This window comes from Thalassophryne amazonica, chromosome 22, assembly GCF_902500255.1.
Source record: "Thalassophryne amazonica chromosome 22, fThaAma1.1, whole genome shotgun sequence".
Lineage (NCBI taxonomy): Eukaryota > Metazoa > Chordata > Actinopteri > Batrachoidiformes > Batrachoididae > Thalassophryne > Thalassophryne amazonica.
In genome coordinates, this window is record NC_047124.1 from 11,443,171 (window position 1) to 11,470,468 (window position 27,298).

Sequence of the window (27,298 nt, forward strand, 5' to 3'; positions counted from 1 at the left end):
CTACCACCCTGGGATGGCTATCATACATTTTTGTGTAGGCCATGATACACTGAGGCTGGATTCTAACTGTTGTTTCATCATCTTAAGTGGTACCGAAAACCTGCTTGGCCCATGGACTATTATGTATTTATTTGTAGTCCGCTTTGATGCTGCCCAAGCAGTTTAAAAGTTTCTACGGACGTTGTGGTTACTTTTTCCCCTTCCTGGAGTAAAAACAATCTTCACCACTCCGGTGTAACATAATTCTATTGGGAAAACAGTTCCTCAGAATGGTTTTTGGTGGTCAGACTTTGGTTAACTGAAGAACTGTGCATTTCTGTCATTTCAACATAAACTGAGTCACAACGGGAGTCATATTTTTAAACAAATAATTGGGAATAGTTGACATTTCCAGTTGAGTCTTCGCAAGCTATCAATCATCCCGTCTCCAGCCGTTTCATCCTACGTAGACTAAAGGATTTTGTCTCTGCGGTGAGTCTATGCTTTTGGGGGGGGGGGGGGGGGGGGGGAATCAACAAAGAGGCCCAGCGACAGACGCCGAATGGATGTTTCTGTCAATATGATGTGGGAGGTGAGAGAAATTAAATGGGAATTCTTCTTCTTCTTCAAAAAAAAAGATGGTACGGGAAACATTTGGGGAGTGGTGTTTACCGATGTGTTTCCTCTTTTCTCTCAGAGTTCTTTGCTGTCGTTTTGGTACCATGCTGGGAACTGGAACAGTGTCTATCAGAGATTAACACTACACAGAGGGTGAGAGAGATGAAAGGCAGAGAAACAGAAGAGAGAGAAAAGGAAGAAAGCTCAGATAAACACAAAAGTGGTGGCGGTGGTAGGGGGTATTTTTGTTCATTTTTAAATGAGCGAGTCTGAAAGTTAAAAGTACATTTTGGCCCGTGAAATGGCACTAAATCACCACGGAGAAAAGCCAAAAATTAGGGCCTGTCCCTCACATGCCTTTTATGCCTCGACATCACGAGACATTAAGACGCAGCTGCTTGACAGTTTAAGAACAGAAATTGAAAAGGATGTGGAGCTACAAAGACAAAGTTTAACACTGTGTTTATAGTTCCTCAAAAAGTCGCAATTCTGAATGAGACCATTCACCAATTCGGTGAAGTCGTGATTAGTAAATTTTGTTCTGTAAACGACAGTTTGTTGTAAAACATTAAAACACAGGAAACGGTTGCTATTTTATATTTCCCAGGAGCTAGGATAGAGAATTATTAGATTTGAGTTTTTAAACCTGTATTCACTATTACGGACATTCAAGTGTGCGAAGATCGCGGTTGCCCACAAATTTGATCAAGCGCAGTTGGATGACGTAATGCACGAGGGTTATGCCACGTCACGTGTGCAAAAACAATCTTAGCATAACTATAACACAACCTCGACACGCCAGAAAATCTCCCAGTGATGTCTTGACATATACGACAACATTACCGGAACCACAGAAATGCAACGGATTCCCAAAGTACATCAAAGCTGGTAAAAAAAAAAAAAAAAAAAAAAGGAACTTGCGAACATTATGCAAATCCCACCACAAAGACCGCGTCACCATGACAGAAAATATCCCAGATACACACGAACACCCTCCCCGAGGACTAAACAAGGTACGGACAAGGTGTCCAACTGTGAGCTTCACTGATGAATATCTATGAACGTGAGGACGAGGACCTTGACAAAGAACAGACAAGCTTTAACGAGAAGGGTTGTGCTCTTCTACCCGACCAAATAATGGCCAATAGTCAATCAATCTTATTTATATAGCGCCAAATCACTACAAACAGTTGCCCCAAGGCGCTTTATATTGTAAGGCAAAAGCCATACAATAATTACAGAAAATACTGGCGGTAGAGCATTTCAAAATGACATCAGTAATTAGAGCGCCCTCTATGGATGGACAGTATTTCAGTTTTTTTTTTTTTTTTAACTGTAACAGTATCTGAGGGTCAAACTGATTAATAGGCTATTCCTGTTGTGGATGTGAGGATCAATAAGTGAACAAGCACGACAAGGTCATTATTTTGGCTCCAAGGGCCAAACCACACATCAATATACATCAAGCACCAGTGACCGACATCCTACAACACAAAAGAAGTTTTAAAGTCCAAGCCTGACTTGCACACCAAATTGCATTACATCATGCAGAAGAAGAAGACTGGTGAAACATCTTGAAGATCAACAAGAAATCCCAATATTTCCAATTCTGATCAATGGCTTGTGTTGATGAAGGCTATCATTTACTAAAATCTATCTTTCCAACTTTACCCCCAGAGAGCCACACAGCGTTTGGAGCTGCGCAGTTAGTCTCACAAAACAGATGATATTATTATTAAAACACAGAAATAAAAATACAGAAACTAAAAATGGCAATAACATAAAACTAGTTAAAAGCAAATCTGTACAAACAGGTTTGAGCTACTCCTTAAAAGTTCCAACAGAGTCCACAGAACGTAGGTGTGAGGGACAAAAACTTCAGTTTATAAACCCGCGAAGTGTGCCCAGCTCACGCCAGAGAGCCATCGTGTGCGCTACCCCACGAAAATTTTATAAGGAACGAATAAAAACTCCGGTGTGGTACAGAGAAAGATTCAAATTTCTTGTTTGAATTGTTCTCAATGAAGAGAGGTCAAACTTTAAAAATGCTCCAATCATGTTGAAAACTATATGATATTATTTGTCTGATCATAACAATTCCAAAAAGGTATAGTTTGGACTATCTATGACGGAATGTTCTGAAGTTGTGGTGTAAAAACAGCAAAAATGGTGACAAAGGTCAGTTTCAGTTTGTACAGGGGGTCAAAATTTAAAGTTGCTTCCAATTTCAGCAAAAAATGATGCAAATTATTGGATGAAATAAAAGGATTAATAAATGGAATAGTTTTGACTGTGCTGAATACTTTGTCTCCAAAGTAAAGGTCAAACAAGGTCAACATTCATTGGATTCTATGACATGTGTCATATGTTACCCTGTAACATGATAACTAAGCATGACAGATGGTGCAAACTATTCCTTTTTAGAACCCTATTAACCCAAAACAATAATTTGCATAATTTGTTACTGAAATTGGTGCAACTTTAACTTTTGACCCCTGTACAAACTGAAATTGACCTTTGTCACCAGTTTTGCTGTTTTTACCCCATAACTCCAGAACATTCTGTCATAGATAGTCCAAACTATACCTTTTTGGAATCATTATGATCAGACAAGTAATGTGATATAGTTTTCAACATGATTGGAGCATTTTTAAAGTTTGACCTCTGTGTAATTCTTTATTGATCCCTACCTGGGTACAGCTACCACCCTGGGATGGCTATCATACATTTTTGTGTAGGCCATGGTACACTGAGGCTGGTATCGTTTTTTTTCCCCTTAGGTGGTACCCAAAAAAGTGCTTGGCCCATGGACTATTATCAGTTTGTAACAGGAACCGGTTTTCAATACCCATCCCTAACTGCACATTCACACCCGACCAGTAGTATGGCACATATTTTATGCCACAGTAGGTTGGTAGTTGCTTATTCATAAGCTAACTGTGTTGCAAAGTAATAAGTACAGCCAGTACAAGCGATACTGCACATGGCATAGAATTCATGAGTTCAGCAAACTGCCAGATTTTGAGGTATAACTGCAAGTCTCTGGTCTACTTTTTGGACTCGAGAATGCCTGACACCCTACTTCAACTCAAGCGCTCCATAAAACCAAGTAACTGTCAAAGACTCGAGACTCACCACCGAAGAAAAACCAAAATAAATGAACACTGTGTGCATCTTAGAACAGAAATGCAAAGTGCTTTATGGGGAGGAAAAGGACAGCGAGGAAGAAATCGGTGAGAACAGAGTCCAAAATTGCAGAAGCATAAAGAAAACAAACATGTTGATGCCTTCAACCAAGCTCAATTTCAGACAGGAAAAAGAGATGAAATGATTATAGAGCAGCGAAAGTATAGTAATAAACGGCCAATATGTCATCAGCACCAGCATCAACAATGTCACAAAAACGGCTGAGAACCACAGTGAGCGAGAAAATTATTTGATGAATGCAAATAAATACGCCACCAAACCCAAATCAAATGTGATTCACACGAGACCTTCTGCACGTCGTCGCACACGCTCGCAATCAAATCTATTCAGAGATAATCTGACAGCAGAGTCCTATGCTAATGAAATGAAATGAATCCCATTCACGCCTGAACAGTACACGCCTTTACGACCTGTTTCGGCTGGCGCGTTGTGGAGTGCAGCAGGGATGACAGAAAACACGGAAGGAGGCATCGAGGGGATTAGACCAGTTCCCTCCCGCCAGCTTGACGTTTCTCATATTCTGCTAAAACTTCACAAACAACTCATCAAAGCTCCTGCACTCTATTTTCTCTCTCCCTCACTCGTGGAAATCTATTTTCATGCTAACCATTTCATAATAAAATATAGAAATTATGTTCCAAACAGAAGTGTGTGCGCCACTGCAGTCAGTTGGTTTTCCTTCACGTCTTCCACTTTGTACAATACAATTTCACTTTTTCCACAATCACAGCCATATTAAAACTTTATCAATGAAGTCGATGAGTGGCTCTACTCACAACTGACAAATGCGTTTTAAGAATGAAATCCAGTTTTCAAAATAACTTCCAGAGTTGATGCACTCAGGCCCAGAAGGACCGCAACTGTGGCAGGACCCACCCTGAAAAAGAGAACTGCTGGACATACCTAAATAATTATTCAGATTGGCAACACAACTGTACTTATACACATTATTGCGTAATATCTGCTCCAATTCATTCACAGAATTAAAATTTTTGACACTTTCATCCCACTAATGTGTAAAAAGTTGTTGGTGGCGTTATTTCACTACAATTTTGAGCGTATGGCTTTTTAACTCCTGGACATTTGCCTTATTGAATCATGGATAATAATAATAATAATAATAATAAAGCACTTTCAAGAAAAAAGTTTTCAAAGTGCTGCACAATTCAAACTTTAAAAGATTATAAAACTACCTCAAAAATTCAAAATTTGGAATAATAAATTCAAACTTAATATATAATTTATTAATATAAGCAACAGGTTTGTCATCATTCCGCGATGTTCCACAGCAACCTATGCTCAAGGTTTTTGAAATGAAGCGATACTTCCACCTGGTGGCCATTACCATTAATGCAGGTTCTGCCAAGAACTCTAGTCACACAGAAGAACAAATTCATTTAAAATATATTACAACCATGTACCAAGTACAAAGAGTAGAATACACTTAGGTTTTAAGATTGATGTTGAATGTCTTTTAATTTAATTCAATAATTAAGGTTTTTTTTTATATATTTTTTTATATTTTAGATTTTTCTAAAAGTAATAGTCACATGTGAGTAGACTTAGAGAGTAGATTAAGTACAATATTTTAACAGGAACTGTATGATTCTTTTAGCTGATCCTGTTTTTAGATCCGGTGTAGATACATAAGTTGAAATTTTGGCCTAGGTGATGGCGCTCCAGATAGACAAGGCTACTGGGGCATTGGGGAGGTGGGCTTTGAACCATGGACCTTGTGAACAATTGTCTTGGAGGCAAGACTTAACACTGTGCCACTGAAGCAAAGGGATGATATTCAAATAGCAATAACGTGACTTTTTTGTTGCTCCAAGCTATTTGCTTGTGAGCTTGTGTTTGTATTAGCCCACAAACAGTAGGGGCAGCACAACCATTTGTCCAGCCACCGCTCTGGAACCCGGACTCATTACACGCTGCCGACTCCCACCTACCTGTGGAAAAACCTGCTGACACCGCCAACGACTGGTAAGGGATAAAACCTGTGAGCGTGTGCACATCAGTGTGACTGCGGGAATACTTTAATCTTTAGCATAAGAGCTGTGCATAAGAGCTGTGCAAAGACGCACAATTACGTTCTCCGCATTTATATGCATCTGCTCCGTACTGAGTGGTTCTGATTAATCAAAACCCCACGTAGCTTACATGTGATGCTTTCGTGATCCAACCTGTGTTATTGGACGTCCCGTGCCCACGTGCATGCTGACAAAAGCCAACCTGCAGTGCTCTCCAAAGCTACATTTCCATGACAATTAAACACCAGAGGACAGTAGAATTAGCCACCATACATTAAAAAAAGCTCTTCAATACTGAGATAGGAATGGAGAGAAAAGCGAGAGCAAGAGAGAGAGAGTGAGTGGCCTGGATAAGTGGTGGCAGGATTATAGCTGCTTCCATCATGGCTTTGCTCCATTCACTGCTCCCTATAAAAACCTATTAGCATGTGAATGAGCGGGCACACAGTGGATGGAGGTTTGTAAAGCCCACTAGCACTGATCAACTGGTAGGTGAGCGTTCCATAAACTGGGAGATAGCTGGAAGTGGCTTCCCTACCCCACCTTTGCAGCTTTGGAGGCACATATAAAAGCTAATTTGTGAAAACTGTTTAATTAACGTATTAAACCAATGGCCTAAAATTTACAAAAATAAAATCTTTCACAACTTAAGTTGATATTTGGTTTGATGCATAATGATCATTATATCCTTCATGGTCGGAAAATTCCTACTCGCCACCATTCAACCGTGTCCTATTCATTTACACTGTTAAACGCAAGATTCATTTAATGGTTTTGTGTGTGTGTGTGTGTGTGTGTGTGTGTGTGTGTGTGTGTGTGTGTGTGTGTGTGTGTGTGTGTGTGTGTGTGTGTGTGTGTGTGTGTGTGTGTGTGTGTGTGTGTGTGTGTGTGTAGCGAGATGGATTTCAATTCCAATACTCAGATACAAATGCTTTTGGTTACCTGGATGTAACTTTAGTTCTATGACTTATTCATAGACCAGTCAGCAGATATTCACACCGCTAATCACCAACACTAACCATGCTCCAATCCCAAAAATGCCACCATATGCTCACATGGAAAATAATAAATGAGCCCTAAGGAGGGGAAAATGAAAAAAAAAACCAACTGCATGTTGGAAAATGGGCCGACCAGAACAATGAAAGTGAAGTGTACATGTGCCCTGACACTTGCATGACTTTGATTCACGCACTTACATGACCCGTGTTGTGCAGGAGAGTAAACTTATCTTTAACGGTGATGTTAAATCTATCATAAACATACTTTAACAGCTGCAGACAAGAAGGAAAGAACATGCAAATGTTTTACCAAACCATTACAAAATAAACATGACCTTTTTAGACGGCTCCAAATGCTTTCTCCAGCTCATTCAGTGTGCACATGTGAACAGCGCTGCTAGAGCAGTCCTCTGGAAGTGATTAGAGCCGTTCAACAGACAGCTAGGAGAGAAAATGATTAATCCAATACAAAAATAATTATTTTATATACGTAGCGTCCAGTGCAGAGTGCACGGCAGCCGGTGGAACAAAGCACGGCGTCCAGCTGGGAACACAGCGGGTGGGATCGTCACGACGACATGCATGCATGTTCATGCAAGTGTCAGCGCGGCTTAAGAATGCAAAGGTCAAACTAACATCAGGTGGGGATCCAGCAGAAAGATGAGGAAACCAGGGCTAGAAGGTCCGGTGGTTTCTTACCTCCCGTTGCAGCACCAGCTCTTTGGTGAACAGCATGGCCTCGTCGCTGAAGGGTTCCGCCATCTGCATCCCCCCAGGCATATTCCTGGAACTGCGTGGACATTCGATACCTAACCAGACATAACACAATGGCAGGGAGTTAAAGGCAGTGCATCCGCTAATCAGGAGAGCAGCTTGAGGCTCATTTGACCAAGTAAACAAGGAACAGACTGACCTGGAATGATAAATTAAATATCCTGAAGCAACTGTCTTCAAGTGAACAGATTTGTAGCTACCATCTATTAGAAATCCTTTCAGCCATGAAACTCTATAAAACTAGTTATTTTCATATATATCAGAAAGGAGCTGGTAATTTCACCTTGAGCACTGACCAGCTGAAATGAAATCAAATCACATCACATATTCCCATCGATAATGCCAATGTCCCAAATGTACCTGTACGTTTGATTAAAAAAGGATGATTCATTGGGACTTTGGAGGATTTTTTGGCATCAGTGAGAAACTGGATGTCCAGTAACTTCTTGCTTTTGAATTCGGACAAGACTGAATTAATTAATGGTCATTGGTTCACAGAAGCCAGTTTGACCATTTAACTTTAAGGCTGGATGCATCGGTCAAGGTTTGAGTTACATCAATCTCATTAAATTGCCATTCTGTTGAAAAATAGTGATAAGAAAATGTTAGGGGCCTGCCAACTCAGGTGTCAAAGGGTTAGTACCCAACCATCAACCCCCCCCTCCCCAATCAATAAACTGTAGGGGAAATCTCATGGCATGAGCAGGAAGATGAAGGACCTGTAGCCAAGATCATCTCAAGTTATTTTTAGTTATTTTCAGGACAGGGCTTCCACCTGGGAAATCCTGCCCAGAGCAGTGTACCAGAGAGAACAGCAGAGATGACGGATACACAAAAAGACAAGATATTGAAGAGGGGCAAGGCAACAGGGGAGGTAAAATATTGTGCACCATTAGCACAAAATGGGAGCAGAAGGTAATTGCAGTGAGGGCGATATTGCTGAGTGTCTCCTTGGATTGGTCCCAGCTACGACAGGGCTCCCAACACTGAATCTTCAGCAAAACAAAAGCAAAGACTGTAGGAGGCAACATACAGAAATCAAGTTAAAACAATTCAATTAGGAACTACTTTACATAAAGCTAACCTTGGCTGGAATAAGCTCCCTGATCGTGTTTGCACCAAATGCAGTGCAGATTATGTAAATTTTACAACAGATGACAGATGCACTAATTAGTCTATCTGAGCTGCTTCGGAAAATCTAAAAAAAACCAAACTAAAATGGTTCCTCATTCTTTGACATAAAATTACAGGAAGACACCCAAATTCCAAAAATTATTCCTGCAATGTCAAAGGAACCTACTTAAAGTCATTTTATGCAAAATCTGATTTTAATCGATCTATTCCTGTATGGTTGAGGTTTAATGTCCAACGGCGTCAAAGTCCAAAAATTTATATGTGTAGCAACCACCCGGGAATAAGCTCAATGTAGGCCGGTATTAGACTTCTGCCACGTGTGTCACTGAAATGGAAATCTGACATCTGAAGAGATGGAAATTAGACCCCGCTGTAGACGAAGAGGGTGTGGGGGAAACAGCAGCAGAAATGGGACATTTCTTAGACACCTAAAAATGGGACTTTTAGGATGAATCACCTCAGAGTATGAGGCATTTTTGTCCACACTTTGTTTTTAAGACACCCGATGACTTATATTAACAAACGAGAAATGTACGCATTAACCTCTAACAACAAACAAATTGCATAATTCAGCAATAAAACAACTGGTCAGCTACTAACGCGATAATCCCCCCTTAGAACTGTCCAACACCGACACTGCCATATACTGGCATCCTACTTACTCCCACTATCCATTAGAAATGTTCACAATCTTCTTTATGCACCATTTAAACCAGGCCAGGGAGCCACTCAGCAAAGCCAATTTTTCTACCCACACCAAGATATATTAACTCATCCTCCCCACATCCCGATAAACATCTGGGTCAAACTACAGGATATTATTTTATCTGATGTCAAAGACGAGACGGAAAGTGATCGCTACACACATAAACCCACACAGAGGACTGTCACAGCAAATCCTGCAGCTTGTAATGTTGTTGGTGGCGTTATTTCACTACAATTTTGAGTGTATGGCTTTAACTCCTGGACATTTGCCTTATTGAATCAAGGATAGTAGTAATAATAATAATAATAATAATAAAGCACTTTCAAAGAAAAAAGTCTTCAAAGTGCTGCACAATTCAAAGTTTAAAAGATTATAAAACTACCTCAAAAATTCAAAATGTGGAATAATAAATTCAAATTTAATATATAATTTGCTAATATAAGCAGCAGGTTGGTCGTCATTTGGCGATGTTCCACAGCAGCCTGTGCTGAAGGTTCTTGAAATGAAGCGATACTTCCACCTGGTGGCCATTTACCATTAATGCAGATTCTGCCAAGAACTCTAGTCATACAGAAGAACAACAAATTCATTTAAAACATATTACAACCATGCACCAAGTACGAATAGTAGAATACACTAAGGTTTTAAGATTGATGTTGAATATCTTCATTAATTAAATTGCCTATATTAACAAAACCTATATAATGTATATATAATGTTTCTTAAAGTATACAGCACATCTATCATCACCACATCTGCTTTGACATGATTTAAAACCATGTTTTTGTAGCTGCTGTTAACATTATACTAAATTAGTTACCATAATTCCCATTTATTTCTGAACATATAAAATACTGCACCTCATTGGGGAGTGCCAATAATTCCCGCCAGGACTGTAAATGAGCAGATCTGTTACCAGCTCACATTTCCAAACTCTGCAATATGGCCGTAAAAAGAATGAAGTATTTTAATTTTCTTTTAAGTAAAAAAAAAAACACTATAGATCTGCGTCACTGCTGTCCGTCTGTAGTCTCTGCAGAAGACAGACGGGTGAGAAAACCACCAGATTAAATGCAACCTGCCTCCCCAGCACGTGCACACCCAAAATAGCTTCTCCTCCTCTCCCCAAAACCATTTATCTACAACATCAAACCTAATTATACGAACTCGGAGTGAGCAGAGTCTGATTTCCCTTTTTAATCATTAAACATGTTTTCAACTGTGTCGACGTGTGGAAAGAACAGGAATGAGTCACCTTCACTTCCACTTCAAAACAAGCCAACATCATTTCAACCTTTATCTTACCTCTGAGGGAGAAGTTATGGTTCCCTTACAGTTTGTTGGCTTGACTGTCAGCAGCAAAACACAAAAACTACCAAGAAGATTTTGGGGGAGAAAAAAAATGCAGTGTAGGGGTGAAGCGTGGGAAGAGAAAGAACTTCAGAATTTAAAGTTGATATGCATGTGATACTGTTAAATTAATATTGGCAGTATTGCCAGATTGGGCATTACTGCCAGATTGGGCGGTTCTGAAATTTATTTTGTGGGTAAAAATATCTTTGGGGTAAATTGGGGTCAGTTTGGTGTGTTTTTTAAAATACATTTTAACTCTAATTTGAAACAAAACCCAGCAACATGGCATCATAGTTGCTACTTGTGAACAGCAGATGCAACGGGCTGCTGCATTTTATTGCTGTAGGATTTTTACATATGCATTGCTTTTTTTGACACACTTAAGCAACAGGCGCCTCTACAATACTGACTGAAATATAAATCTTATATTTTGAGCAGTTCTGTGTGTGTTTTGGTGATTTCTGAAGAGCTTTCAGTCAGGAAACCATCAGCTGTATCTGGCAACACAATACAGGAGCTCTGTACCCTTTAAAATTCATATTAAAATCTGAATATTGGCTGTATATTTCTTCTGCCTTTTGCGCCAATAATCGCAACATTTAAAAATGTTGTTCTAATTATGACCATCTTTCTCGCTCTCTAATCTCTTGCCAGTCACTTCAAAGCTAGAACTTCAGCTATGGGTGAAGTGAAGACTCACCAAAAGTTGATGGAAGTTCAGAAGCAGTCAATTAGATGAGATGAAGGCAGCACCCTGTTGGGGGGAGATCCTGGGATGCTTTTTATCTTCATCTATTCCGCTATCGCAATCATGTCACGACAGCACGCTAACGTAAGCGATCATTAAACAAGATCAGGCCTTCACCAGTGCATTACCATTTTTAAAGACATTTTGTTACATCACTGAAAGAAACGACTATACATTTGAGTGGAATGTTGTAAACTTCACTTTTATGTTCATGTCAGAACAGATTATGCAAAAGTTGAGCACGCAAAAAATGAGAGAATCATGTTTCTCCCAGAAATTTTACTCAAGAACACAGACGGATAAATTAGATGTCAGGAAGAGGATGGAGTCTGTTTCATTCCAAAGAACCAAAACCACACCCGTAACTTGTTCTGGTGGTTCATATTTTATTGCCTCAGCTGTGTCAATATGTCTCATACTACAAGCAACCTGCTAACATCTTCGATCACGGGATGAGTAATAATCATTGTATCGTCACTGCAGGGGAAAACAGAGGAGAAAGTAAGACCTATAGAGGATCTGAGGCCCATCAGCTCAGGGATTATCCCCTGAGATTAGTCCATGACTCTCCACGGATGGCTGCCAGTTGATTTCAGGTTAATCCTCCTCCTTCGTATCACTGATATGCATCCCAGAAGGTCACAGCCTATAACTGTGACAAACCAGCTTGTGAAGATCACGGTTGTCCACGAATATGATCTAACATGCTAGACTACACCATCTAAGGTTATCCAAGATTTGGGCAAGGTTTCAAACAGTGATGTTCCGGGAAGCATATTTGTGAAAGAGAACGGGGCTTTACTCCCCAACTGAGGCTGGTGCCCATTTACAGCTAGGTGAAGTGGCACAACAGCTAAAACCAGCTCGTCCAAGTAAACTGAAGCAAACACCTGAAACCAAATCCTGGTCTACAAGCTGGTGATCCAACTCTGACCCCACAGAGCCACCTGCACTGTTCTGTCTCATTAGCATCACTGTATTTGGGCATCATTATACAAGATCTGTTTCAGATTTGTATGGAATGAGGAGGTCAATGAAAACATCAATGTTGAAGGTTTAGAGATCAAATGAGCTGGAAATCACCTCCGTTGGATGGGGCACATTTGCTGTACAGAGAACGACTGGCCAGCTAAAGCCTTATTATATGGTGAGCTGGCTGATGGAACAAGAAAATTTGGTCAGCCAATACTCTGGTACAAGGACACTTGCAAAAGCGTCCTCAAGTACAGGAAGGCTTTGGAAGAGTGGAGTTCTGTGGTTAACAATAACAGAAGGTGGATGCTAACCTAACATCTGCTGCAACATTGACATTAAAAGAACCATTAAGACGCCAAGAGAGAAAGAGTGCAAAGTGCCATATTAGACAGACAAACCTTAATACTTGATGAACTATAGACTACTTGATTGTTTTACTGAGTTTCTGCTCTAATTGGGTGTGTGTGGCTAAATATACACCAGCCACTTTATTCGGTACACCTTGCTAGTACCAGGTTGAACCCCCTTTTACCTTCAAAACTGCCTTAATTCTTCGTAGCATAGATTCAACAAGGTGATGGAAACATTCCTCGGAGTTGTTGGTCCATATTGACATAATGAGTCGCACATTCATCCAGTCTGCCCATTCCCCCGACCTTTGACAACAAGGCATTTTTGTCCACACAACTGCAGCTCACTGGATATCTTTTCTTTTTCGGATCATTCTCTGTCAACCCTAGAGATGGTTGTGTGTGAAAATCCCAGTAGATCAGCAGTTTCTGAAATACTAAGACCAACCCGTCTGACACCAACAACCATGCCATGTTCCATGTAGGACCCAAGGCAACTGTGTAGTGTGGCAGATGTGGCAAGTGAAGCACGTAGCCACTCCCCACAGTGGCTACGTGGAACTGTTGAATGTTTTGGAGAGTCTTCAAAAGGGCAATCCTTTCACCAGAACCTGCTACAAATATTTGAACTTGACTATTTCTATGCATCTTGCAAGAAACAAGACTCTAAAAGGTCGTCATCACTTCATCCATACTCCCTGTCCTGCACGCATACAAGCAAGCATGAAGACAACTGCACCGAAATCAAAAATCTGAAATGGCAGTGAGCTGCACCATCTGACGGCTAAGTCTTCTCACTGATACTGTAAATCACCACATCCAAGTGATGGGGTTTTCATCTTTGTGACAGATTGCTACGCAACATATTTTTCTGTGCAACTCTGAAAGTGCACTTCACCTGCTGTGGCCTCAGTCTTGAACTCTGCAGAAGTTACCGAAGCTGGTAAACCCGGTCTCCCCGAGCTGCAGCAGTTTTACAGCCCCACACTCAACATCAATTACACTTTTTTTCTGTCCTCTTTACCACACTCCCCAGTCTCTTTATCCCTCCCGCGTCCCTGCAGCTCTTACTTCACCTTCTCCTCCTTTCATCATTTCGCTGTCATCCTTCTGCACCATCTCAATTCCTGTGTGTATTAACCCGTTCTCTTTCAAGAACAGGAGCACTCCTTTACTCTTTTACCAAACCTGCATAGCGCGCATGCCAGTATGTACAAGACCGAGAACAAGAAGGTGACGCGGTACAGGGAGGAAGAGGCGCTCCTGAAGCACACCTCCGGCCCTCTTTGAAGCGCCGGGGGGGGGGGGCTTTTCTTGCTCCCCTTTATTTCGTCAGCCTCCGATTTCCTTCATAAACTACCTTAAACTGTCAAGGAAAATTCTGGAGATGTAACGCGCCTTTGTGTGGGAAGCCTAAATATTTGAGGTGCAAGGCGTTATTTTATTTTTTAAAACCTACATTATTCAAGCTCAAAAAAAAAAAAAAAAACTGAGATAAAGCCAGAACAAAAAAAATCTGCTCAGGTTGCAGGCTGGCTGGCTGCATTCAAAGATGTGCACTGCATCGTTTCACACAGGACTGCTTTGGAATCATTTCATCAACATCATGACCATAAACACTTTGTTCTTCCTCATCAGACCACAAACACTTTAAATATTCACAATTAACTTATGACAGCTGCACTCAATGATTTAGATGAATCCCGTGTGCTAGCGTTTAATAACAGGATCTTCAGCTTTTGTTTCGTGCCTGAATTTAGTTGATATTTTTCTGCGTGAGGAGGTCGATCATCTGTAATTGTTAACAGGCCTTCAGGATTCCTAATCATGTCCCAAATACATTATGTAACAGTACCTGTGGGCAGAAAGATGCAACGGCTACAGCAACCTGATGTTTGACCTTGATCTTCACCCAGATGATTGATCTGTGGCTGACCTTGGCAGAGTAATTCTGGAATCTACCTGCAGTACATCTGTGCCACATATGGTCCAAATACAGTGGGAAATCAAACTTTTTAACCTTGACATTTGCCAAAATATACATTTAACAGGAATTCTACCATGTTCGGTCATGACCTTTACCCCAATGGCTAACCTTGGGCAAATTTCAAGAACCTACACCAATGGTTGACTTTTAGCTAATTTGACCTCGCCTGGGCAATTCCAGAAGCCACCTCCATGTGTATGCCACGTTGGGTGGAATCCAGAGAGAAAAATGTCAAATCTTACCTTTGACCTCAATGACTGATGTTAAATATGATGTTGCTTGGGCAATTCCAGAACTCACCAAAATGTGTGTGCCAACTTTGATGGACACCTGAGTGAAATCACAATTTTGACCTTTCACCCCTACAACCTAGCCAAAAACAAACCCTTTAAGGGCATTTCTGCCTTCACCTGCATGCACAATGCAAGTGTCCTGGAAACTGGTCCAAGAACCTGAGAGGAGTATTGGGAACAAACTAGGGCTGCAGCTATCGAATATTTTTGGAATCGAGCATTCTATCAATTAATCGAGTAATCAGATAAAAAGTACTTTTACGTTTTTAAACAATATCAATAGTGGCAGAGCTCTCCCTAAGCAATGGCACAATGTCGCTGTGCCATCGTCCAGATTTTTAAGTTTGGGATGTTCCCTCTCTCTCCGTTTTCCCGGGTATGGTAATTATTTATTTTTTCGCATTGTTCGAGTTTTGGAGCTTTGCTGAACTATAAGCCCAGGCAGTCTGTGAAATCTTCAGTCTGCAGACAGGACACTTTTTTCTCCTCTTTTATTGCACATTTCATTTGCACTTTTTATTACTGTGATTTATTCAGTGTATATTTATACATTCCGTACAGAGTGCAGCTCAAACCGTGGATATTTGGCGAATAACACAGCCATTGAAAAACTGTTGTGGGGCGCAGCGTTTCCACAAAAGCTGCACTGATAAATGAACTGTACAGCCTGTTCATAAAACCTCCTATCAAATCTGTTTTTTTTTGTTTTGTTTTTTTTAATAAACATGGTTCTTGCTAAATCTGCGGAGGTGGAGAGCAGCCAGCAGACCAAACCGTGTTTTTTAAAAAATATACAAACACTGCTTCACTTTAAATACACATCAAGTCCGTTTCAGACGATCTCTTAAAAGGCTTTATTTTACTTAGCGTGCGGCTTTGTGAACTTGTAGCATTGCCTGCTACATTGATTAGCTCTTACATTAGTTATGCGCATGTTCTATCTTTTTCTCCATTTTTTTTTTGTTGGAGTGTTGCAGTGCCACATACAGGCCTGCGGTATGTACTACAGCTTTAAACGAAGCCTCGAGGCAAAGAATTTGCCCCAAACATTTTTTGTAATCAAATTATTCCAGTTACTCGATTAATCATTTCAGCACTAGAACAAACGTTTCTTAAATTGTACCATGATGATGAGTAGGTATTATATTCTCAAAGTCACAGTGAAGCAAAACAGTTTGCCGTTATCACACCTGCTCCTAATTTCCACCATCCACCCAGCATCTGACAACTATGCAGCAGGTGGTGGTGTTCAATCAATCAGGCAGGTCTATGGGCTACTATAAAGCAAAACAAAGCTGGTTTTCTTAACTAATCTGGTGCATCAAAGTTCATCAAATGTTCATCAGTTTATCCTCATTGCACATCATAAAAGACAAGTGCATCTGTTGTGTTAACAACATGGAGGGGACGCGTTTATCTGCCCATCTCTTCATCCACTCACGGCTGCATGGCTGAATTGTTCCATTTACCCAGATTCATTTCCATTTTGCAAAGTGCTATAATTACGGTTGAATTTGTTATGTGGAGTTAAGCGGAGCCAAGAACACAAGCGAGGGAGGTGTAGGTGTCGGACAGTAATGATACTTCAGTTCAACATCATACTGCTGTAAATATTTCCAACTCAAATAAGATACAACTACATAATGGACCCATGACTCACAAGTTGTGTCTTAAAAACACCACATTTGACCGCACTGAAATATGGATATGCTACACTGATTTTAAAATCGAAAAGGCTTCTGTCGTTTCACACGCATATATACACTCTCAACATTTTTGGGGGCAGGCAGTTTATCACATGTGACACTTCCAACAAGCCACGTGCAGATGAGTGTATAAAACATGGAAAGATAAGTGACAGGAAAAAGTGCGGAAGAGATAGGAAAGCTCTGGGAGAAAGGAAGCAGGCAGATAATAAAAGCTCATTTGTGCTTAAGGGCTTTATTTCATGTATGGTGATGGCTGGAACACAAAGAAAACCCAACGCGCACAAGAGCATGCGTGCAAATAAACCGAGATACTGAGAATCAACAGTCCATCGAAGATGAAAAAGAAAACGATCAGGAGAGCTGCAATGATTTATTAAATTAATCACCAGTTATTTTGGAAATTGATCAATTGTTTTGGGACCTTCGTTAAGTTTAGAAATTCCGAAACCGTCGTATATGACGGCTAAGACCAACCTTTACTAAATTATAAATAACTTTTTAATGATATGAGATAGAAACTTACTTTTTTTTTTTGCTGAAAAGTTAACTCCATGGACGTTCGAGCCAGCCATTGGCCATCTTTGTACTCCTCATAGAAGCTGTGTGATGATGCGTGCAATGTGAGTGTCCAATCGTAATTGGTTCACCGTCACATGGTTTTCCAAAATCCAATCATAGGGCACATTTACCTCACGTGAAAAGCCAAAGATCGTTTTCAGGAGTGATGTGTTACTAGTTGGCCCATTTGAATAGCCCCCTGGGTGCTCCAATGAGTACATACTATTAGTACATACTCAGTGCGCCCTGCACCATTACGCACAGCGATCAGTGAAAGCACACGGAGCAGATGGAGAGCCTCTGATTACAATCTCACGTGCTCAAACAAAGAGTGTGTAACTATCAGGATTGCTCCACTAGTCTGCATGTGAATGTTACTGGATAACTCTGTTGCTTTCTCTGCATAAAGCACTGTTCACCATATCAATGGACAACAAAACGCATAGAACATTTTGTATATATTGTTCAAAATGTGCATTTGTGTTTATTGTTTGAACCTTTTTGTTGTACAGTCTTTCACACAAGACCTCAAATTACCTTTATAAAGTGTCAAAACAGTTGTTTATTATAGTTTGCTGTGTGTTTTGAATAAATGTGTGTGGAAAATTATTTTTCGCTTTATTTTTTCCTTGCCTATTTTTGATAGTAAACCTTTATTACTCTTATAAAACACAACAAAAACATATATTCTGAAAGCACAGGTTGTCCTGAAAAAAAAGAGACAAAAAACCTGATTGTGAGATGCAGAAAGAGCTGTTAGCAGCAATAATAAAACAATTATGCCAGGCGAGTGAACTGTCCAAAAAATGCCCTCGGAACCCAGAGGGTTAACTGAACATCTTTGAGTTGTGGACAAAACAAGACAACTGTGGAAGGCAACTTGGGCTTTGAGAAACACTGACTGATATTTAGAACCATTGTTTGACATTTTTTGAATGACTCAAAAAATTAAGCAACGGATTAAATGATAATGCAAAATAACTGCAGCCTTGTGAAATACACTCAACAAAAATATAAATGCAACACTTTTGGTTTTGCTCCCATTTTGTATGAGATGAACTCAAAGATCTAAAACTTTTTCCACATACACAGTATCACCATTTCCCTCAAATATTGTTCACAAACCAGTCTAAATCTGTGATAGTGAGCACTTCTCCTTTGCTGAGATAGTCCATCCCACCTCACAGGTGTGCCATACCAAGATGCTGATTAGACACCATGATTAGTGCACAGGTGTGCCTTAGACTACCCACAATAAAAGGCCACTCTGAAAGGTGCAGTTTTATCACACAGCACAATGCCACAGATGTTGCAAGATTTGAGGGAGCGTGCAATTGGCATGCTGACAGCAGGAATGTCAACCAGAGCTGTTGCTCGTGTATTGAATGTTCATTTCTCTACCATAAGCCGTCTCCAAAGGCGTTTCAGAGGATTTGGCAGTACATCCAACCAGCCTCACAACCGCAGACCACGTGTAACCACACCAGCCCAGGACCTCCACATCCAACATGTTCACCTCCAAGATCGTTTGAGACCAGCCACTCGGACAGCTGCTGAAACAATCGGTTTGCATAACCAAAGAATTTCTGCACAAACTGTCAGAAACCGTCTCAGGGAAGCTCATCTGCATGCTCGACGTCCTCATCGGGGTCTCGACCTGACTCCAGTTCATCGTCGTAACCGACTTGAGTGAGCAAATGCTCACATTCGCTGGCGTTTGGCACGTTGGAGAGGTGTTCTCTTCACGGATGAATCCCGGTTCACACTGTCCAGGGCAGATGGCAGACAGCGTGTGTGGCGTTGTGTGAGTGAGCAGTTTTCTGATGTCAATGTTGTGGACTGAATGGCCCATGGTGGCGGTGGGGTTATGGTATGGGCAGGCGTCTGTTATGGACGAAGAACACAGGTGCATTTTATTGATGGCATTTTGAATGCACAGAGATACCGCAAGGAGATCCTGAGGCCCATTGTTGTGCCATACATCCAAGAACATCACCTCATGTTGCAGCAGGATAATGCACGGCCCCATGTTGCAAGGATCTGTACACAATTCTAGGAAGCTGAAAATGTCCCAGTTCTTGCATGGCCGGCATACTCACTGGACATGTCACCCATTGAACATGTTTGGGATGCTCTGGACCGGCGTATACGACAGCGTGGTACCAGTTCCTGCCAACATCCAGCAACTTCGCACAGCCATTGAAGAGGAGTGGACCAACATTCCACAGGCCACAATTGACCACCTGATCAACTCTATGTGAAGGAGATGTGTTGCACTGCATGAGGCAAATGGTGGTCACACCAGATACTGACTGGTATCCCCCCCAATAAAACAAAACTGCAACTTTCAGAGTGCCCTTTTATTGTGGGCAGTCTAAGGCACACCTGTGCACCAATCATGGTGTCTAATCAGCATCCTGATATGGCACACATGTGAGGTGGGATGGATTATCTCAGCAAAGGAGAAGTGCTCACTATCACAGATTTAGACTGGTTTGTGAACAGTATTTGAGGGAAATGGTGATATTGTGTATGTGGAAAAAGGTTTAGATCTTTGAGTTCATCTCATACAAAATGGGAGCAAAACCAAAAGTGTTGCGTTTATATTTTTGTTGAGTGTATTTGGACTATTTTCTGTCTGTGTCTCAGGAAGAGGCAAAACTGTGTGCAACACGTTTTTCTGTATTTTTCCCATGGACTCCTTTTTTTTTTGCACTTTTTCTACTTTATAGTTTGGAATGTTTGCTTGCATTTGTAAAATAACTACTTTTATTACGACCAAATATTTGAATGTAAGATTCAAAGTTGTTTGTAGAATTTATGGAAGTGATTTACTGGTTACTTAACTAAAGATTAGATAACTAATTGGGAAATATTCAGAAAATAATAATCAATATATTAAAAATATTCCGTAACTGCAGCCCTCTCATATATACAAGAGACCTTCAATAACAGACAACCCCAATTAGAACACAAATAGAAAAACAAAACAGGATAGATTATTTGTATCAATTAGGATTTAAAGGAACTCTTATGCATATTAAAGAGAAAACATCTCATTTCTGGCAGATTAATCTTTTCTGTTGGGTACAACTTTAAATCTGCTTGAGGCCCAACAGTTCTAATAGGTTTTTAATGATTTACTAATAACGTTTAATTCAATACGAGCCCGGGTACATAAACACCACCTCAAACACTTTTTGACATATTCGCCGATGTGGTTGTGCTTTTACGCTTAGTGATCATATTAAGGGATAATGCCAAATGCAAATTAGTGATAACAAAAGCTTATATGGTCGTGTGCAGATGGCTTATTGGCAGAGGCCATGTCAGCGCATCTCGGAGCAGGCAGTGGACAAAACGTGTAATTACGAAAACCCATCAGCGGATGGCAAAGACGATCAGAAGCAAATTACCAAATTAATTAAAGCGTCATCCATTCAGCTGCGTGGAACTAATCTGGGCGTTTGTCACAAATATACTGTTTTCCCTCCTGTGTGCTGAGAGATGCTGACTGAAAAACAGTTCCATTAATTCCGTGATCGGCGCTGACTATCTGACTACCTGTCTATTTACGACCAACATAAACTGTCAAAACGATTGAGGAGCTGAACTAATACGGCCGGCTAGCAAACATGAATTTCGCCCAAAAACTGACAGTGTGTAAAGGCCGAAAACAAATATTACACACTGGAGTGGACAGAACTTCTTTATCGTCCATTATCTTCCATCTGTGCCCTTTTACCACTGTTTGCTTAAAAGCAAAACGGTACGTTCAGCCTCAACACTGTATACACAAACGCCCCGAGCGGTTCAAAGAACACATCAAGCTTTCAGAAAATGACCTCCTCAGATCCTCTCTCCAATATTACATGTGAAACAGAGAAGTTTGCAATTCAGTAACAGTTTGTTGCAGAAATCGCCTTCTTACTCGACTTCGCGTTTCAGTGGTGCTGCATCGATTAGGCCATGTGCCCCAACACCGAGCAGTTTTGAAGATCAGGGGTTTTCCCAATGATGCTACCAACTACAATCAGGGATCAAACCATCCACCCTTTTGGTTAGTGGACAATCTCTGCTGACTCAGCTATAGTATAGTGTGGGACCCTACCCCTGGGGTTCGTTTGGTAGCTCCAACCATCATCAGACAGCTCACCTCATGTTGAACATTTCAAACCTTATCAAACGTGAAAATATAAATATATAAATACATATAAACTCACCAGCTTTGATTATTTTTTAAAATCCATAGCCAATGAATCAAAGAGCTCTGTGTCGGTTTAGTTGCAGATTGTTTCCATGTGTGTGACTTTCAATATTTTGGCAACCGAAGTGGCTTCGATGCCAGTCAAGGACTGCAACACGGCTACACAGATCAGATCTGGTCATGTGCTACACAGAATGTGAACAGTCAATCAGTGAGATCAGAGCTGAATCAGTTATGCAATAAATCTGATTTGAAAGGGCAGTCTGAGCAAAGTGCTTAAGTGTGGCAGAGGCGCCTAATTGCTCTTGATGGATTAGTCAGAGTCTTCGATGGCAGCTCCTGACATCAGTTGTGAGTGTGTTCATTAATGTGAGGCATCATTGTAAAGAGCTTTCAGGTTTTGATCTCAGATGGTAGAGCCAAAGAAAAATGCAGCCATTTTCCTTAGACAGCAATCAGAGAATTTCAGACTTTGTAGGGAGTCCAAATGTGGGGAGGTGAGGTTAAAATGCAGCCCTGTGTTCTGCAAGAGGACAGACTTAAATTGAGGGATACGCCCACCATCTCGTGTGTTTTTTATTTTCTTTTTCTTTTAATTTTGGATTGGTGACTGAGAGGTAAAGGGAGGATTTAACTTCTTGACGCCTGAACCTGTTGCCTTACATAGTGTACACACTCAGTTTGACCACAACCTTTTTCTGGCAGATACAGAAAAAAAAAACATTTTTCACAGGCAGCAACTAAGCGTTGGTGACACTGAGGGAACAGAAAGGACATTACCCACCGGCAAGGAGGAATGTGATGAGGCAGGTTTCTTTGGGCATGTACAGCTTTAGGCGGGAGCCACTGAAGACATGTTCAACCACAGCTTCTGACCGACCGGCTCTTTGAAGGAACGGCAGGAACTGTTTGGCTTTCTGTGTTTCCTAGCGGATGCAGGGGGGGGATGGGGAAGCAAATTATAGCAAGAGACAGAGAGGCCGTTTAACAAACCTCGAGACAGCATTTAAAAAAAAAAAAAAGTTTTCTTAAGGAAAAAACACTGAAAACTTTTAAATACATTCTTGCAGGCTCACTATTAAGTGTGTACTAGATACATTTGCAAGTTTACATTTCCACCTGTACACGGTAGCGCGTGCGGCAGTGGGGGAGGAAACTTTGAGCTCATTTGGACCAACATTGGTGGAATGATTGCGGGTCACTCAAGGACTAAAATGAGTTCACGACACCTTTTTAATCAAATGCAGTAGACTTCTATATCCTCCTTCCGGGCCTTATGACAGGTGGAGGGGTTAGAAAGTATCCGAAACAGACTGGTTTCCTGTTGAGGTACTCTTCAAGCTTTTTGCAGACGTGTACAACTTTGCATAGCAAATCACGCCTGCTCCCCCGCTCAATGACACGGCTGGTACCTCTTGCAATCAAAAATCTTCTCCGTCTGCAGAGGTGAGTCACCAGCTTCTTGGTGTTCTGGGACCAAACGTGCAAACAGATCTGAATCCAAGCAGGGCTGATGATTTGGTGACAGTGAAGATTTATACCTGATAGAAGAACATGTAGCTACTGCAGATAACGCACGGTGGTAACCAGAGTACTGTGTGTGCTGGAGTGTGTGTTTTTGGAGTCGGACAGATGTCAAAAATAAAAGAATAAAAACTCGGTTCAGTTACGAAGAAATGCTTAGTTAAAATTTGATCATCCTGCAGTACAGGTAGAGTTATCATAAATAATACTCCAAATTATGCAAAATTACGCTGCTGTCTTTTAAAAGGATGAAGTACAGATGTCCGGTACCTTCCCATCAATAAGACCATTTCTACTGCAGGAACTCACTGAGCCTTTTAGGGGGTCCAACACCTCAGTGCGTGTCTCTATCGCAAGGACCACACCTGAAAAGTGATTTTCAGACTATCAGGAGAGAGAAAAATCCTTGCACGGGGTTTGACATTAATTGGTCAATAGCGAAAGATGAGTAAGAGCAGAAGATCTGAAATGGTCTCTGGATACCAGAAGCGGCAGACGGACTGATGAGGACATACAGGTGTTGTGGGTTTTCTTCTCAATGGATGAGGTCTTGTGAGGATCCGAGTCCTCAAGGGGAAATGATAAAAATTTATGTTGTGACCTAAACCGTTGCAGAATTATTGCATCAGTGCATACGTAGCCGCATGAGGCCGGTGGGTCTTCACCGCAATGGAGATACAACGGGCGAGAAGGCCAATTAAGAAGTCATTTCTCCAAACGTTCACAATATCCCAGAAATTCAAATTTATAAATTTATATGGCGCCAAATCACGATAAGTCGCCTCAAGGCGCTTCACAAAGATCATTTAAAAGGCAGAATAAAATGAACTAAAGATTAAAAACACAAAAAAATTTAAACATAAATAAGCAAAAGGGATAAAATAAATAAAATGAATAAAAGGAGACAATCATATAAAATACTAATAGGGAAGTAGGCCGAGTTGCGGTGGTGGAAACTGGCCTAATGTGTTCCTCAGCAATACCCCCAAACCGATCAGACTGCAGAATAAACTGACCCCACAAAATCCATGCAAATAGAAACGTGCACAGAAAGAAGTCATTTAAGAATTCTCAGGGTACATCACTAAACCGGGTGAGATCAAAACACATATTCCTACACGGTGGTTGGCATGATGACAGAGCTACACAGTAGGAATGAGATGGGTAATAGTTACACATTCCTAAGACATGCTAACCAATTAAAGCCAATATATTAATCACACTTGTCTGATTTTTGTTATAGCTCACGATGATGGCTCCCCCTTCACAATTCCTCAGTGAGAAGAAGATGTGCACGATAATGATGACAACCTGCAACAGAGCTCGGTTCTGGAGCGCTCTAACGAGCTACCCAAGAACCAGCACCGATGTCTAGATTGTCAGTACTCCGATAACACCTGCATATGTTCAACGAGAGGTAGGTGCAACAAATACACATGAAGCAAACTGAAAAACATTTGCAAACAAGCAAATATAACATGAAGCACATGCAACAATGTAATTTGATAATGTGTCTGCAAATTCACACAATGCACCCAAACAGCTCTGCAAAGCTTCAAAACACAACGGAAGTACAAACACCACAAACAGGGGTTTTTGCCTGGAGGACTTTAAGTAAAGGGCCATTTAGTGCATCGCTGCACTCCCGTTTTACTCGTATGTGAGATACATTTTCAGATTTTATGATTTTAGGCAATGCAACATGGAAAAAAATAAAATAAAATTTAACTCCCATTTCACAGTAATAACAAAAATGGCCAAAAGCACGACACCAGCTGGTAAGGTTTAAGTACAAGTTTGTATTAAGCTTTTCTGTTTCTGAAGGCACTATTTGTTTTAACTGCAGTTGGAGAGTGAAACACTGCTGTTACCGACGTGACAAATGAGGACAGTTAAAGTCCTCTGGATAAAAAAAATCTCTGCTTGTGTTGCGAGCATTTCCGTTGTTTTGTTAAGCTTTACAAAAAGTATGTGTGTCGCCTGAATCTGCATTAGACATGTTATTAAATTGTTACGTCCTGCAACTTGCATTTCTTTTTACGTCCGCCAAGGACGTAGTAAAATCATCTGCGTTTATTTATTTGTCTGTCTGTTAGCATGATTACGTCAAAACTACTGCAGAGTTTGACAAAATTTTCACCACAGATAAGATATTAAGCCATGGAAGAAACTATTAAATTTTGGAGGTGATCTGGATCCAGATTCTGGATCAAGTTTAACTTTGAAGGATTACTGTTAGCAGGATTACGTCAAAACTACTGCACGGATTTTGATGAAACTCTCAATGCTCTTGTTGCCCTCTGTGTTTGCAAGTATTTTTCAATTTGCAAGACTTTTTTAATTAACTACTTGCTATTTAATTGATGCAGGTGGGTTTTTTAATTTTTTTTGTTGGCATTTGTAAATGTTCTACGTTTGCTTGAATTGTCTCAAATTGTCAGTGTTGTGGCTGATATCAGCCACTCTACACTCTGGATTAACCCAATTTCACTTGGATTCTCCTGTTTGTGGAGTTGGCATATGTTGATTTGGTGTACGTTTTATGCTGGACCCCCTTCCTGATGCAACTCCAGATGTACATGGCAAAAGGCGCATGGGTGGTCTTGATCATGGAACCTATTTACTAATCACTTCAGCAGCTTCAACAGTGAAGATGAAAATACTGGCTCAATCCCCATGGATAAATGTAGGGGTCACATGACGAGATGCTAACATGCTAATGTTAGCAGAAAAACTTGCTGGCTTCACATAAGGTGATGCTGACAGGTGTCACCTAATGTGATGTTAGCAGTAAGATTAGCTTGAAAACACAGTGGTGTCACATAACGGGATGCTCACAAGGTGACATTAGTGCGAGTCTCCAATTTAATCAACGGGGATTGTGTGTTATAAAAAATTAAATATTTGTGGGGGAAAAAAAAATGGCATTCTTATTAAGTATGGTTTGAGTTTTCCATCAGATTGACTAACATACATAACAGACTTGCGCCTTTAGAATTATGGCACAGATAAAGATTCAGATGCTTTAGAATTATTTGATTTTGCGTGCATACATACAGCATACAGGGGCATCTCAAAAAATAAATAAAAAAGTGAACATTTTATGTATTCAAGTCTCATTACATATAAACCACAATGTCACTAAATTTTATTATTTAAATGCTCATAATTACAGTCTACAACTCAGAGAAAAAAGAAGAATCTCAAAACATAATTAATTTCAAGCTCGATTTCATTCATGTTGTTCTATTTTTTTTTAGGCACTTACATAGTATATAGAAAGAAGTTTAGAACTGCATGTCATTAGAGGGACTCAAACACATAACGTTGCAAGTAAAGTGTATGTGTACAACCTCGTCTCTACCAATAAAAGTCCAAAGCGGCCGAGTGAGTGGGCGACACCAACAAACACTCTGCTGTTAACGAGGAAAAAAAACAAAAAAAAAAAAAACACCATGCAGCACCTGCAGTGTGTGGGCTAATTTGGTCCAGAAGAAAAAGGAGGACACAAGGGAGAGGTGAAGACCTCATTATGCAACCTTTAGAGGTATGAGGTGAGTCAAGTACTTTTATTCACTCTCCTCCCACCAACCCTGTTCATCTCCCACACTGTACACGTAGAAACCTGCAGCAGCGTCGCTCTATTTGTGACTGCGTCCCACTCCACGTGCTGCACATAATTCCTTTCCTGCAAACCTTCTGCCGCTGATTGGAAGGATACCGGCTTGGAGCAAACAGTATTTCTGTCTGTGAGGAGGGCGCCTGTGCATGTGTGCAGCTGTGCGTGGGCATGCATCCCCTTTTTGCAGAGGAGAAATACAAAAGAAAATTAAGGGGAGGAGGGAGAGGACGAATGTGCTATTTTGGTCTCTCTCTCTCTCTTTTTGTTGAAAGAATACTCATTACATTAGCCTAAACAATTGCTGCATGTGCACGCGCACAAAAACACCCACACGGCAAAGATCCTGCATCGACTGGAGAGTTGCAAAAGCTGCATGTGTGCTGATGGAAGACCAGGGCAGGGAAGCAAGTGCACTTAATGGCACCGAGCCGAAAATCTGATGGGAGCCCGTAACGAGCCGAGGGGAGCTTCGGTGGCACCAAGGTGCGCGTGACGCGACACTATCGGATAGATACGTGTAGCCCAT

The 27,298-nt window shown here is 40.8% G+C and overlaps 1 protein-coding gene across 1 annotated transcript in view; it reads right to left on the bottom strand.

Moving 5' to 3' along the window:
- Positions 1-27,298, bottom strand: part of snd1 (staphylococcal nuclease and tudor domain containing 1) — a 311,160-nt gene that overhangs the window by 204,657 nt on the left and 79,205 nt on the right. The window contains exons 15-16 of the mRNA XM_034162933.1: positions 22,411-22,552; positions 7,532-7,641 (exon numbers count right to left, since the gene is read on the bottom strand). Coding sequence (XP_034018824.1) covers positions 7,532-7,641; positions 22,411-22,552 — 252 coding nt within the window. The remainder of the gene's footprint in view (positions 1-7,531; positions 7,642-22,410; positions 22,553-27,298) is intronic.